We start from the raw sequence: 16,362 nt of genomic DNA, 5'->3' as shown, positions 1-16,362 counted from the left end.
TTCATACGAAAAGTTTGACATTTTAGGTTAGTTTGAAAACAAAACTGTCATTTTTGACGTGTGTCAATGTTTAGAATCTACAATAGACGAATTGTGTGTTGGAATTTGTTTTTCATACGAAAAGTTTGACATTTTAGGTTAGTTCGAAAACAAAACTGTCATTTTTGACGTGTGTCAATTTTTAGAATCTACAATAGACGAATTGTGTGTTGGAATTTGTTTTTCATACGAAAAGTTTGACATTTTAGGTTAGTTCGAAAACAAAACTGTCATTTTTGACGTGTGTCAATGTTTAGAATCTACAATAGACGAATTGTGTGTTGGAATTTGGTTTTCATACGAAAAGTTTGACATTTTAGGTTAGTTTGAAAACAAAACTGTCATTTTTGACGTGTGTCAATGTTTAGAATCTACAATAGACGAATTGTGTGTTGGAATTTGGTTTTCATACGAAAAGTTTGACATTTTAGGTTAGTTTGAAAACAAAACTGTCATTTTTGACGTGTGTCAATGTTTAGAATCTACAATAGACGAATTGTGTGTTGGAATTTGTTTTTCATACGAAAAGTTTGACATTTTAGGTTAGTTCGAAAACAAAACTGTCATTTTTGACGTGTGTCAATTTTTAGAATCTACAATAGACGAATTGTGTGTTGGAATTTGTTTTTCATACGAAAAGTTTGACATTTTAGGTTAGTTCGAAAACAAAACTGTCATTTTTGACGTGTGTCAATGTTTAGAATCTACAATAGACGAATTGTGTGTTGGAATTTGGTTTTCATACGAAAAGTTTGACATTTTAGGTTAGTTTGAAAACAAAACTGTCATTTTTGACGTGTGTCAATGTTTAGAATCTACAATAGACGAATTGTGTGTTGGAATTTGGTTTTCATACGAAAAGTTTGACATTTTAGGTTAGTTTGAAAACAAAACTGTCATTTTTGACGTGTGTCAATGTTTAGAATCTACAATAGACGAATTGTGTGTTGGAATTTGTTTTTCATACGAAAAGTTTGACATTTTAGGTTAGTTCGAAAACAAAACTGTCATTTTTGACGTGTGTCAATGTTTAGAATCTACAATAGACGAATTGTGTGTTGGAATTTGTTTTTCATACGAAAAGTTTGACATTTTAGGTTAGTTCGAAAACAAAACTGTCATTTTTGACGTGTGTCAATTTTTAGAATCTACAATAGACGAATTGTGTGTTGGAATTTGTTTTTCATACGAAAAGTTTGACATTTTAGGTTAGTTCGAAAACAAAACTGTCATTTTTGACGTGTGTCAATTTTTAGAATCTACAATAGACGAATTGTGTGTTGGAATTTGTTTTTCATACGAAAAGTTTGACATTTTAGGTTAGTTCGAAAACAAAACTGTCATTTTTGACGTGTGTCAATTTTTAGAATCTACAATAAACGAATTGTGTGTTGGAATTTGTTTTTCATACGAAAAGTTTGACATTTTAGGTTAGTTCGAAAACAAAACTGTCATTTTTGACGTGTGTCAATGTTTAGAATCTACAATAGACGAATTGTGTGTTGGAATTTGTTTTTCATACGAAAAGTTTGACATTTTAGGTTAGTTCGAAAACAAAACTGTCATTTTTGACGTGTGTCAATGTTTAGAATCTACAATAGACGAATTGTGTGTTGGAATTTGTTTTTCATACGAAAAGTTTGACATTTTAGGTTAGTTCGAAAACAAAACTGTCATTTTTGACGTACGTCAATTTTTAGAATCTACAATAGACGAATTGTGTGTTGGAATTTGTTTTTCATACGAAAAGTTTGACATTTTAGGTTAGTTCGAAAACAAAACTGTCATTTTTGACGTGTGTCAATTTTTAGAATCTACAATAGACGAATTGTGTGTTGGAATTTGTTTTTCATACGAAAAGTTTGACATTTTAGGTTAGTTCGAAAACAAAACTGTCATTTTTGACGTGTGTCAATTTTTAGAATCTACAATAAACGAATTGTGTGTTGGAATTTGTTTTTCATACGAAAAGTTTGACATTTTAGGTTAGTTCGAAAACAAAACTGTCATTTTTGACGTGTGTCAATGTTTAGAATCAATAATAGACGAATTGTGTGTTGGAATTTGTTTTTCATACGAAAAGTTTGACATTTGAGGTTAGTTCGAAAACAAAACTGTCATTTTTGACGTGTGTCAATGTTTAGAATCTACAATAGACGAATTGTGTGTTGGAATTTGTTTTTCATACGAAAAGTTTGACATTTTAGGTTAGTTCGAAAACAAAACTGTCATTTTTGACGTGTGTCAATGTTTAGAATCTACAATAGACGAATTGTGTGTTGGAATTTGTTTTTCATACGAAAAGTTTGACATTTTAGGTTAGTTCGAAAACAAAACTGTCATTTTTGACGTACGTCAATTTTTAGAATCTACAATAGACGAATTGTGTGTTGGAATTTGTTTTTCATACGAAAAGTTTGACATTTTAGGTTAGTTCGAAAACAAAACTGTCATTTTTGACGTGTGTCAATTTTTAGAATCTACAATAGACGAATTGTGTGTTGGAATTTGTTTTTCATACGAAAAGTTTGACATTTTAGGTTAGTTCGAAAACAAAACTGTCATTTTTGACGTACGTCAATTTTTAGAATCTACAATAGACGAATTGTGTGTTGGAATTTGTTTTTCATACGAAAAGTTTGACATTTTAGGTTAGTTCGAAAACAAAACTGTCATTTTTGACGTACGTCAATTTTTAGAATCTACAATAGACGAATTGTGTGTTGGAATTTGTTTTTCATACGAAAAGTTTGACATTTTAGGTTAGTTCGAAAACAAAACTGTCATTTTTGACGTGTGTCAATTTTTAGAATCTACAATAGACGAATTGTGTGTTGGAATTTGTTTTTCATACGAAAAGTTTGACATTTTAGGTTAGTTCGAAAACAAAACTGTCATTTTTGACGTGTGTCAATTTTTAGAATCTACAATAAACGAATTGTGTGTTGGAATTTGTTTTTCATACGAAAAGTTTGACATTTTAGGTTAGTTCGAAAACAAAACTGTCATTTTTGACGTGTGTCAATGTTTAGAATCAATAATAGACGAATTGTGTGTTGGAATTTGTTTTTCATACGAAAAGTTTGACATTTGAGGTTAGTTCGAAAACAAAACTGTCATTTTTGACGTGTGTCAATTTTTAGAATCTACAATAGACGAATTGTGTGTTGGAATTTGTTTTTTATACGAAAAGTTTGACATTTGAGGTTAGTTCGAAAACAAAACTGTCATTTTTGACGTGTGTCAATGTTTAGAATCAATAATAGACGAATTGTGTGTTGGAATTTGTTTTTCATACGAAAAGTTTGACATTTTAGGTTAGTTCGAAAACAAAACTGTCATTTTTGACGTGTGTCAATTTTTAGAATCTACAATAAACGAATTGTGTGTTGGAATTTGTTTTTCATACGAAAAGTTTGACATTTTAGGTTAGTTCGAAAACAAAACTGTCATTTTTGACGTGTGTCAATGTTTAGAATCAATAATAGACGAATTGTGTGTTGGAATTTGTTTTTCATACGAAAAGTTTGACATTTGAGGTTAGTTCGAAAACAAAACTGTCATTTTTGACGTGTGTCAATGTTTAGAATCTACAATAGACGAATTGTGTGTTGGAATTTGTTTTTCATACGAAAAGTTTGACATTTTAGGTTAGTTCGAAAACAAAACTGTCATTTTTGACGTGTGTCAATGTTTAGAATCTACAATAGACGAATTGTGTGTTGGAATTTGTTTTTCATACGAAAAGTTTGACATTTTAGGTTAGTTCGAAAACAAAACTGTCATTTTTGACGTACGTCAATTTTTAGAATCTACAATAGACGAATTGTGTGTTGGAATTTGTTTTTCATACGAAAAGTTTGACATTTTAGGTTAGTTCGAAAACAAAACTGTCATTTTTGACGTGTGTCAATTTTTAGAATCTACAATAAACGAATTGTGTGTTGGAATTTGTTTTTCATACGAAAAGTTTGACATTTTAGGTTAGTTCGAAAACAAAACTGTCATTTTTGACGTGTGTCAATGTTTAGAATCAATAATAGACGAATTGTGTGTTGGAATTTGTTTTTCATACGAAAAGTTTGACATTTGAGGTTAGTTCGAAAACAAAACTGTCATTTTTGACGTGTGTCAATGTTTAGAATCTACAATAGACGAATTGTGTGTTGGAATTTGTTTTTCATACGAAAAGTTTGACATTTTAGGTTAGTTCGAAAACAAAACTGTCATTTTTGACGTGTGTCAATGTTTAGAATCTACAATAGACGAATTGTGTGTTGGAATTTGTTTTTCATACGAAAAGTTTGACATTTTAGGTTAGTTCGAAAACAAAACTGTCATTTTTGACGTACGTCAATTTTTAGAATCTACAATAGACGAATTGTGTGTTGGAATTTGTTTTTCATACGAAAAGTTTGACATTTTAGGTTAGTTCGAAAACAAAACTGTCATTTTTGACGTGTGTCAATTTTTAGAATCTACAATAGACGAATTGTGTGTTGGAATTTGTTTTTCATACGAAAAGTTTGACATTTTAGGTTAGTTCGAAAACAAAACTGTCATTTTTGACGTACGTCAATTTTTAGAATCTACAATAGACGAATTGTGTGTTGGAATTTGTTTTTCATACGAAAAGTTTGACATTTTAGGTTAGTTCGAAAACAAAACTGTCATTTTTGACGTACGTCAATTTTTAGAATCTACAATAGACGAATTGTGTGTTGGAATTTGTTTTTCATACGAAAAGTTTGACATTTTAGGTTAGTTCGAAAACAAAACTGTCATTTTTGACGTGTGTCAATTTTTAGAATCTACAATAGACGAATTGTGTGTTGGAATTTGTTTTTCATACGAAAAGTTTGACATTTTAGGTTAGTTCGAAAACAAAACTGTCATTTTTGACGTGTGTCAATTTTTAGAATCTACAATAAACGAATTGTGTGTTGGAATTTGTTTTTCATACGAAAAGTTTGACATTTTAGGTTAGTTCGAAAACAAAACTGTCATTTTTGACGTGTGTCAATGTTTAGAATCAATAATAGACGAATTGTGTGTTGGAATTTGTTTTTCATACGAAAAGTTTGACATTTGAGGTTAGTTCGAAAACAAAACTGTCATTTTTGACGTGTGTCAATTTTTAGAATCTACAATAGACGAATTGTGTGTTGGAATTTGTTTTTTATACGAAAAGTTTGACATTTGAGGTTAGTTCGAAAACAAAACTGTCATTTTTGACGTGTGTCAATGTTTAGAATCAATAATAGACGAATTGTGTGTTGGAATTTGTTTTTCATACGAAAAGTTTGACATTTTAGGTTAGTTCGAAAACAAAACTGTCATTTTTGACGTGTGTCAATTTTTAGAATCTACAATAGACGAATTGTGTGTTGGAATTTGTTTTTCATACGAAAAGTTTGACATTTTAGGTTAGTTCGAAAACAAAACTGTCATTTTTGACGTGTGTCAATGTTTAGAATCTACAATAGACGAATTGTGTGTTGGAATTTGGTTTTCATACGAAAAGTTTGACATTTTAGGTTAGTTTGAAAACAAAACTGTCATTTTTGACGTGTGTCAATGTTTAGAATCTACAATAGACGAATTGTGTGTTGGAATTTGGTTTTCATACGAAAAGTTTGACATTTTAGGTTAGTTTGAAAACAAAACTGTCATTTTTGACGTGTGTCAATGTTTAGAATCTACAATAGACGAATTGTGTGTTGGAATTTGTTTTTCATACGAAAAGTTTGACATTTTAGGTTAGTTCGAAAACAAAACTGTCATTTTTGACGTGTGTCAATGTTTAGAATCTACAATAGACGAATTGTGTGTTGGAATTTGTTTTTCATACGAAAAGTTTGACATTTTAGGTTAGTTCGAAAACAAAACTGTCATTTTTGACGTACGTCAATTTTTAGAATCTACAATAGACGAATTGTGTGTTGGAATTTGTTTTTCATACGAAAAGTTTGACATTTTAGGTTAGTTCGAAAACAAAACTGTCATTTTTGACGTGTGTCAATTTTTAGAATCTACAATAGACGAATTGTGTGTTGGAATTTGTTTTTCATACGAAAAGTTTGACATTTTAGGTTAGTTCGAAAACAAAACTGTCATTTTTGACGTGTGTCAATTTTTAGAATCTACAATAAACGAATTGTGTGTTGGAATTTGTTTTTCATACGAAAAGTTTGACATTTTAGGTTAGTTCGAAAACAAAACTGTCATTTTTGACGTGTGTCAATGTTTAGAATCAATAATAGACGAATTGTGTGTTGGAATTTGTTTTTCATACGAAAAGTTTGACATTTGAGGTTAGTTCGAAAACAAAACTGTCATTTTTGACGTGTGTCAATTTTTAGAATCTACAATAGACGAATTGTGTGTTGGAATTTGTTTTTTATACGAAAAGTTTGACATTTGAGGTTAGTTCGAAAACAAAACTGTCATTTTTGACGTGTGTCAATGTTTAGAATCAATAATAGACGAATTGTGTGTTGGAATTTGTTTTTCATACGAAAAGTTTGACATTTTAGGTTAGTTCGAAAACAAAACTGTCATTTTTGACGTGTGTCAATGTTTAGAATCTACAATAGACGAATTGTGTGTTGGAATTTGTTTTTTATACGAAAAGTTTGACATTTGAGGTTAGTTCGAAAACAAAACTGTCATTTTTGACGTGTGTCAATGTTTAGAATCAATAATAGACGAATTGTGTGTTGGAATTTGTTTTTCATACGAAAAGTTTGACATTTTAGGTTAGTTCGAAAACAAAACTGTCATTTTTGACGTGTGTCAATTTTTAGAATCAATAATAGACGAATTGTGTGTTGGAATTTGTTTTTCATACGAAAAGTTTGACATTTTAGGTTAGTTCGAAAACAAAACTGTCATTTTTGACGTGTGTCAATTTTTAGAATCTACAATAGACGAATTGTGTGTTGGAATTTGTTTTTCATACGAAAAGTTTGACATTTTAGGTTAGTTCGAAAACAAAACTGTCATTTTTGACGTGTGTCAATTTTTAGAATCAATAATAGACGAATTGTGTGTTGGAATTTGTTTTTCATACGAAAAGTTTGACATTTTAGGTTAGTTCGAAAACAAAACTGTCATTTTTGACGTGTGTCAATTTTTAGAATCTACAATAGACGAATTGTGTGTTGGAATTTGTTTTTCATACGAAAAGTTTGACATTTTAGGTTAGTTCGAAAACAAAACTGTCATTTTTGACGTGTGTCAATTTTTAGAATCTACAATAGACGAATTGTGTGTTGGAATTTGTTTTTCATACGAAAAGTTTGACATTTTAGGTTAGTTCGAAAACAAAACTGTCATTTTTGACGTGTGTCAATTTTTAGAATCTACAATAGACGAATTGTGTGTTGGAATTTGTTTTTCATACGAAAAGTTTGACATTTTAGGTTAGTTCGAAAACAAAACTGTCATTTTTGACGTGTGTCAATTTTTAGAATCTACAATAGACGAATTGTGTGTTGGAATTTGTTTTTCATACGAAAAGTTTGACATTTTAGGTTAGTTCGAAAACAAAACTGTCATTTTTGACGTGTGTCAATGTTTAGAATCTACAATAGACGAATTGTGTGTTGGAATTTGTTTTTCATACGAAAAGTTTGACATTTTAGGTTAGTTCGAAAACAAAACTGTCATTTTTGACGTGTGTCAATTTTTAGAATCTACAATAGACGAATTGTGTGTTGGAATTTGTTTTTCATACGAAAAGTTTGACATTTTAGGTTAGTTCGAAAACAAAACTGTCATTTTTGACGTGTGTCAATTTTTAGAATCTACAATAGACGAATTGTGTGTTGGAATTTGTTTTTCATACGAAAAGTTTGACATTTTAGGTTAGTTCGAAAACAAAACTGTCATTTTTGACGTGTGTCAATTTTTAGAATCTACAATAGACGAATTGTGTGTTGGAATTTGTTTTTCATACGAAAAGTTTGACATTTTAGGTTAGTTCGAAAACAAAACTGTCATTTTTGACATGCGTCAATTTTTAGAATCTACAATAGACGAATTGTGTGTTGGAATTTGTTTTTCATACGAAAAGTTTGACATTTTAGGTTAGTTCGAAAACAAAACTGTCATTTTTGACATGCGTCAATTTTTAGAATCTACAATAGACGAATTGTGTGTTGGAATTTGTTTTTCATACGAAAAGTTTGACATTTGAGGTTAGTTCGAAAACAAAACTGTCATTTTTGACGTGTGTCAATGTTTAGAATCAATAATAGACGAATTGTGTGTTGGAATTTGTTTTCCACACGAAAAGTTTGACATTTGAGGTTAGTTTGAATGAAAAAATAGAACTGTCACCTTTAGGTTCATAATACCTTTTTATATATACTGAGAAATTAGAAATGTTAATTCTGATTCATTATTCAATAGTAAAAAAAGCATTAAAGCATTTATTTCGAAAATATTCAATATTAGAGCTACCGAAACAAGATTTTTTCTTTAAAAAATCAGATTTTTATACAATTATTAATATTTCATATTAATTTTTTATTTTATTTGAATGTATACAACAAACAACGTGCAGCTTTCATTTCAATTCGATGATTCTTCTTCTTTTTTATGACATTTGACATAAAAATAGTCCAGGAATAATTATAGTACAGTAAATAAAGTACAAAATTTCGCCGTTATTATTACGAAGTCAATTCTATTTGTTGAAATACGAGATGGGGGAGAGCGGGAAACTCGATTTTGTTTGAAAAATGAATTTGAAATTTCGATAATGCAGTTAAAAAAAATCAACATTTCAGGCAATTCTATTCTACACGCCCAGATGGCTCTGGAAATCGTGGGAAGGTGGCAAAATTCACGCGCTGATGATGGATCTCGACGTTGCCGTTTGCACGGAAATCGAAAAAAAACAAAAAAAGAAATTGATGATCGATTATTTATGGGAAAATTTGAGATACCACAATTGGTGGGCTTACAAGTATTATTTATGCGAAGTATTGGCGTTGATCAATGTCGTCGGTAAGTTTTACGATTGTTATTATAAAGATTGTCCGAATTTTTTTTTCTTTTTTTCGACATTTTCTCCGGGACCGTTCGGTAATGTTGTAACCTAACCTAACTTTTGATCGTTTTCCAGGTCAGATGTTTTTGATGAACAGATTCTTCGACGGGGCCTTCATAATGTTCGGTTTCGAAGTGATATCGTTCATGAACAGCGATCAAGAAGATCGTATAGATCCGATGATCCAGATATTCCCGAGGATGACCAAATGCACTTTCCGGAAATACGGAGTTTCCGGCGACGAAGAAAAACACGACGCCCTCTGTATACTTCCTTTGAACGTGGTCAACGAGAAAATTTACGTTTTCCTGTGGTTTTGGTTCATTATTTTGACAATTTTGACGTTTCTCACTGTCGTTTATAGAATTATCATAATTTTTTCGCCTCGGATGCGAGTTTACCTTCTGAGGATGAGGTACAGGTTGGTTAGGAGGGACGTCGTCGATACCTTGGTCCGCAGGAGTAAAATGGGGGATTGGTTTTTATTTTATATGCTGGGGGAGAACGTGGATTCGTTAATTTTTCGGGATGTTATGCAAGAGTTGGCGCACAAGCTTAATAGGCACGATTTTCACCATGGACCAGGCTTCAAAGGAGAAATCCAAGAAGCGTAAAATTCGAACGAAAAAATTCCTTTTGAAACCGCGTCGAAGAAGTTTTACATCGCACTTTGAAGTTACGGACATTTTTAAGATTATTTCAGGTCGTTCTAGGTTTGTTCTACTTCATTCGAAAACGGCATATGGTTAAATATGGAACATCTAGAAAAAATTTTGGAAAGAAGAAAAAGGCTTTGGTGCTAAATCACCGCATTTTCAAGATATCGCTATTTCGGCAATTGTTATAAGTTGTTCTACTTTGTTCAAAAACAGAATATCCCAATGTTACCTAGATTGCAAAAAAATCGATATTATATGAGTGTTTTTAGCTATTTTCCAGTCTTTAACGATTTTTATAAGTTGTTCCAGGTTTGTTCTGCTTTGTTCCGAAACAGAATATCCCAATGCCACCGTGTTTCTAGCTATTTTCCAGACTCTAACGATTTTTATAAGTTGTTCCAGGTTTGTTCTGCTTTGTTCCGAAACAGAATATCCCAATGCCGCCGTGTTTCTAGCTATTTTCCAGTCTTTAACGATTTTTATAAGTTGTTCCAGGTTTGTTCTGCTTTGTTCCGAAACAGAATATCCCAATGCCGCCGTGTTTCTAGCTACTTTCCAGACTCTAACGATTTTTATCAGTTGTTCCAGGTTTGTTCTACTTTGTTCCGAAACAGAATATCCCAATGCCGCCGTGTTTCTAGCTATTTTCCAGTCTTTAACGATTTTTATAAGTTGTTCCAGGTTTGTTCTGCTTTGTTCCGAAACAGAATATCCCAATGCCGCCGTGTTTCTAGCTACTTTCCAGACTCTAACGATTTTTATAAGTTGTTCCAGGTTTGTTCTACTTTGTTCCGAAACAGAATATCCCAATGCCGCCGTGTTTCTAGCTACTTTCCAGACTCTAACGATTTTTATAAGTTGTTCCAGGTTTGTTCTGCTTTGTTCCGAAACAGAATATCCCAATGCCGCCGTGTTTCTAGCTACTTTCCAGACTCTAACGATTTTTATAAGTTGTTCCAGGTTTGTTCTACTTTGTTCCGAAACAATAAATCCCAATGCCACCCCGTGTTTCTAGCTATTTTCCAGACATTAACGATTTTTATAAGTTGTTCCTGGTTTGTTCTACATTGTTCCGAAACGGAATATCCCAATGCGACCTAGATTGTGAAAAAATCGATATTATATGAGTGTTTCTAACTATTTTCCAGACTCTAACGATTTTTATAAGTTGTTCCAGGTTTGTTTTACTTTGTTCCGAAACAATAAATCCCAATGCCACCCCGTGTTTATAGCTATTTTCCAGACTCTAACGATTTTTATAAGTTGTTCCAGGTTTGTTCTACTTTGTTCCGAAACAGAATATCCCAATGTCATCTAGATTGTAAAAGAATCGATATTATATGAGTTATTCTAGCTATTTTCCAGACTTTAACGATTTTTACAAGTTGTTCCAGGTTTATTCTACTTTATTCCGAAATAGAATCGATATTATATGAATTATTCTAGCTATTTTCCAGACTTTAACGATTTTTATAAGTTGTTCCAAGTTTATTCTACTTTATTCCGAAATAGAATCGATATTATATGAGTTATTCTACCTATTTTCCAGACTTTAACGATTTTTACAAGTTGTTCCAGGTTTATTCTACTTTATTCCGAAATAGAATCGATATTATATGAGTTATTCTAGCTATTTTCCAGACTTTAACGATTTTTATAAGTTGTTCCAAGTTTATTCTACTTTATTCCGAAATAGAATCGATATTATATGAGTTATTCTAGCTATTTTCCAGACTTTAACGATTTTTATAAGTTGTTCCAGGTTTATTCTACTTTGTTCCGAAACAGAATATCCCAGTGTCACCTAGATTGTAAAAGAATCGATATTATATGAGTTATTCTAGCTATTTTCCAGACTTTAACGATTTTTATAAGTTGTTCCAGGTTTGTTCTGCTTTGTTCCAAAATTGAGAATTGTTTGAAAAAACAAAAATTCGATTTTTGATCTGTAGAATTGCATTATCAAACTATTGCTATTTTTACGGTTGTTCTGTATTGTTCTAGTTTTTTTCTATATTGTTCCCAAATATAGCGATCGAAAAAAAAATATTTCTCACTATATTTCCGAAAATATAAGATACTAATTGAATAATATCCTTCTGCCGGATTAAATTCGAGAAATCGCTAATTTATGAGTTGTTCTAGCTTTCCATATACATGTCAGAATCTTTTCTAAGTTGTTCTAGATTTGTTCGACTTTGTTCCAACACGACATATCTCGATGCCACCTCAATTTTGAATAGTTGCTATTTTAGAGAGTGTCCTGAGCTGCTGTAGCCGATTCCTAGATTCTAGCGATGATTATAAGTTGTTCTAGACTGTTCTATTTTATTCCAAAATACTAGAAATCAAAATTTTAGAGAAAATTCGAAAGCAAATCCTATTTTTGTGCTGTAGAACCGTTTTTATAAGTTATCTTTGTTAAAAAGTTTGTTCTAGCTATTTTCTATGTTGTTCCAAAATATAGCCATCGAAAAAAAAAAATTACTCACTATATTCGCGAAAATTGAAAAAATTCTTCAAATAATATCCTGCTACCACCTCAAATTCGAGAAATCGCTCATTTATGAGTTGTTCTATCTTTCCATATAAATTTCAAAAGCTTTTCTAAGTTGTTCTAGATTCGTTCGACTTTGTTCCGATACCACAAATCTCAATACCACTTCAATCGTGAAAAATTGCCATTTTAGAAGTGTTCCGAACTGCCGTAACCGATTCCTAAATTCTAGAGATGATTATAAGTTGTTCTAGACTGTTCTACTTTGTTCCAGAATCTTACAAGACCGAGAATGAAATTTTTAGACGAAATATATAAAATAAAAATCGTTTTTTGAGGTGGTATCGCATTTTCTCGAGAGATATTTTGGAAAAATTTGAAACAATTTGTGGAACTGTTATGTCTCGAAGTTGTAGAACACAGAACAATTCTACGACGGCGGTACCAACTTAAAAATAATTAGAACAACATTCTAAGTGCGGTGTCAACTTCGTGTGGGTTAATTTGGACTTTCAACAATAATTTTTGGCGGGTTAATTTGTTATGATACATGATACGTCAAATCTACCAACTGTCAAAACTAAATAACACGTTTACAATGTTGCCAAATATTCCGATTGGATTTTAATCGGCGAGAAAATCATTTTGACGATTATGACGGTGATTCCTAATTATTTTTCAACCCTAATTTTTAGGTATCGGGGAATAATTTAGGGGTACCAATTTTTTTATACTGCCAAAGATGACGTACTATAAAAAAAATGTAAATATCGATTTTTATTTATGAAAAAATTGTTAGGAATATATCGAATTTAATATAATTTATTATATTTTATATAATTTGTTAACCGGGGTGATCGAAAAAAGTACCGAATAATAATTTTGATTTTTCGACTTTTATGAATCATCCTGTATATAATATGGTAAAAAAACAATTAATTATCGGGACACACTGTAAAGTGTGTAGTCTATACGTCAATTATAAAGAATGTCTCATATTTTAGACCGTTTTGCTGTGTCAAAAAAAAATGTTTTTTATTTTTGAATATCGACAACGATTGGGCTTAATTCGTCTACGTTTTTGTGTATTTTTACAACTTTTTATCATATACAAGATGACATCGTTTTTTTACGTTTTTATTTTATTTAAATACTATACACTTAACTAACACTTATCACTATCACTTAACTAATTTACTAAAATATTTCGATTACTTTTGCTAATTCGTTTTGTTAATTACGATTATTTATTATAAACTGTGCTACAAAACTCCTTATAAACAAATAAAGAATATCCCCCAAGAGAATTTTCCAAGTTTCTCGATAATTAGGAAACAAAAACGAATAAATAAATAGACCTTCGTAGAAATTATTCCAAAGAAACACGTTGCTATAAAAATTAATATAAAAAACAAACACCAAACGAATTTCGTAATGTATAAAAAAATAGGCGCATTCGCCAAAATTTAAAATTCGATTGTAACTAAGCGGGGTCGACTTAAGGACTAATTTCGCGAACTTATTCGTAAATTACATAATTAATTTGATGATTTCTACATGCAGGAACATTTTTTTTTGTTTAAATTGCGTTTTATAATTGTTTAAAAAAATTTTTTTCAAATATTTCAATTCTACGTGTATACTTTTTGGGGATTTAAGTTGCAAACTTTTATTTTTAAACTTTAAACACAAAAACAAATCTGTTATTCAATGAAAATTATATATACGAGGTGTGGTGGAATTATTATTTTTTTTTAACCTTAAAAATGTAATTTTACGTATTAAATTTGAAATAACATAAAGATTTATGAATTATATTACGGGAAACTTGGAAAACCATCAAGAATTTTCCCCTATAAGGGAAATTACGTCCCTAATCGAGATATTTTTGAATTTTAGTCATTTTTTTTCAATTTATACGACAAATATGTTAAAAATAACCGAAATGTTTGTAAAAAAGTTTGGAAATTCAAAATGGCGGCCGTAATATCATATACAGGGTGGTTTCTAAATTCAAAAAATCAAAATTTATTATTTTGTTTCACAAACACCCTGTATATCGACATGCACTCGATAAAATAAAGTTCAATAGACAAATTTAACGAAATTTTAAACAAATATATTAACAAAAACTTTTTTTTTCAAAATTTTCCGTCGAATAAACAATTTGAAAAAAAAAATTGATTTAATACGATAGAAATTACGTAAATCGAATTCCGCTAAGTACGACTCTGTATTAAGCGGGAAAAATGTCAACTTTTTGACATTTCCCGCCCTTGTTTGAATCCGTAATATTGCCGAGTCAAATCATGTACCGAGAGTGTGGATGAAAACCCTCCCGTTAGTCCAGGTAAATTGCAAATATTTTTCGGCGACGGTCCGTTTAGAAATTTGGTTAACGAATTATAAAATATACGTTTCAATGTTATTAGTATAATTGTTCAATCGTTTCAAAGAGATTTCTAGTCAATAATTTATTATTTATGATAATAATTAATTTATTTTTATTTTAATTATGTACATTCCTAGGTATATCGCGTAAATAACAAAGTCTTATGAAACGACAATAAAGTGACTGTACTATTAGAATATTCTTGTTAATTTTTGTATTGAAACTCCAATAAAAATCGTACGTATTTGTATTTTATTGAATCAAACATCATCCATCATCCTCAAAAAGACTTTGAAGTTACCACAGCCACGTTATTCTCCGGATTTAACTCCCTGGAAACGAGTAAATCACCAAAATTTGATAAATATGTTACAAAAAACAGTTTTTCGCGTATATATCGCGATTTATCGCTCGAAATTCAAGTTTATCGTGAAATTAACCACAAAAAACGTTCCTAGAATTCCTTTGAACCAAACCTAACCTCCAAAACACGCGATTTGTACTTATTAGCGTGTAGAAAAACGTTTATTTCATAATTTATTTTTGATCCATGTAACAACTCGAACAGCCCTCGTATAACGACAAGTTCATTGTTAAAAACGTCAAATTTTAGTATGTCAATGTCAGATTTGACATAACCAAATCTCAAATTTTTCCGAAGATCAAACCTAAAATGACTGGACTATTTTTCGCGAATATCTCGCGATTTATCGCTCGAAATTCAATTTTATCGTGAAATTATCCACAAAAAACGTTCCCAACATTCCTTTCAACCAAACCTAACCTCCAAAACACGTGATTTGTACTTATTAGCGTGTAGAAAAACGTTTATTTCATAATTTATTTTTGATCCATGTAACAACTCGAACAGCCCTCGTATAACGACAAGTTCATTGTTAAAAACGTCAAATTTTAGTATGTCAATGTCAGATTTGACATAACCAAATCTCAAATTTTTCCGAAGATCAAACCTAAAATGACTGGACTATTTTTCGCGAATATCTCGCGATTTATCGCTCGAAATTCAAGTTTATCGTGAAATTATCCACAAAAAACGTTCCCAACATTCCTTTCAACCAAACCTAACCTCCAAAACACGTGATTTGTACTTATTAGCGTGTAGAAAAACGTTTATTTCATAATTTATTTTTGATCCATGTAACAACTCGAACAGCCCTCGTATAACGACAAGTTCATTGTAAAAAACGTCAAATTTTATTATGTCAACTTCAGATTTGACATAATCAAATCTCAAATTTTTCCGAAGATCAAACCTAAAATGACTGGACTATTTTTCGCGAATATCTCGCGATTTATCGCTCGAAATTCAAGTTTATCGTGAAATTATCCACAAAAAACGTTCCCAACATTCCTTTCAACCAAACCTAACCTCCAAAACACGTGATTTGTACTTATTAGCATGTAGAAAAACGTTTATTTCATAATTTATTTTTGATCCATGTAACAACTCGAACAGCCCTCGTATAACGACAAGTTCATTGTTAAAAACGTCAAATTTTAGTATGTCAATGTCAGATTTGACATAACCAAATCTCAAATTTTTCCGAAGATCAAACCTAAAATGACTGGACTATTTTTCGCGAATATCTCGCGATTTATCGCTCGAAATTCAATTTTATCGTGAAATTATCCACAAAAAACGTTCCCAACATTCCTTTCAACCAAACCTAACCTCCAAAACACGTGATTTGTACTT

The 16,362-nt window shown here is 30.9% G+C and overlaps 1 protein-coding gene across 2 annotated transcripts in view; it reads left to right on the top strand.

Moving 5' to 3' along the window:
- Positions 1-9,776, top strand: part of LOC130445033 (innexin shaking-B) — a 41,665-nt gene extending 31,889 nt beyond the window's left edge. For both annotated transcript variants that reach the window (XM_056780508.1, XM_056780509.1), the window contains exons 3-4: positions 8,835-9,054; positions 9,173-9,776. In XM_056780508.1, the coding sequence (XP_056636486.1) occupies positions 8,835-9,054; positions 9,173-9,711 (759 nt within the window). In that variant the 3' untranslated portion in view covers positions 9,712-9,776. The remainder of the gene's footprint in view (positions 1-8,834; positions 9,055-9,172) is intronic.
- The last annotated feature ends 6,586 nt before the right edge of the window (positions 9,777-16,362 follow it).

This window comes from Diorhabda sublineata, chromosome 6, assembly GCF_026230105.1.
Source record: "Diorhabda sublineata isolate icDioSubl1.1 chromosome 6, icDioSubl1.1, whole genome shotgun sequence".
NCBI classification, from domain to species: domain Eukaryota; kingdom Metazoa; phylum Arthropoda; class Insecta; order Coleoptera; family Chrysomelidae; genus Diorhabda; species Diorhabda sublineata.
The sequence above is the reverse complement of the archived record's forward strand: the minus strand, read 5'-3'. Positions and strand labels throughout refer to the sequence as shown.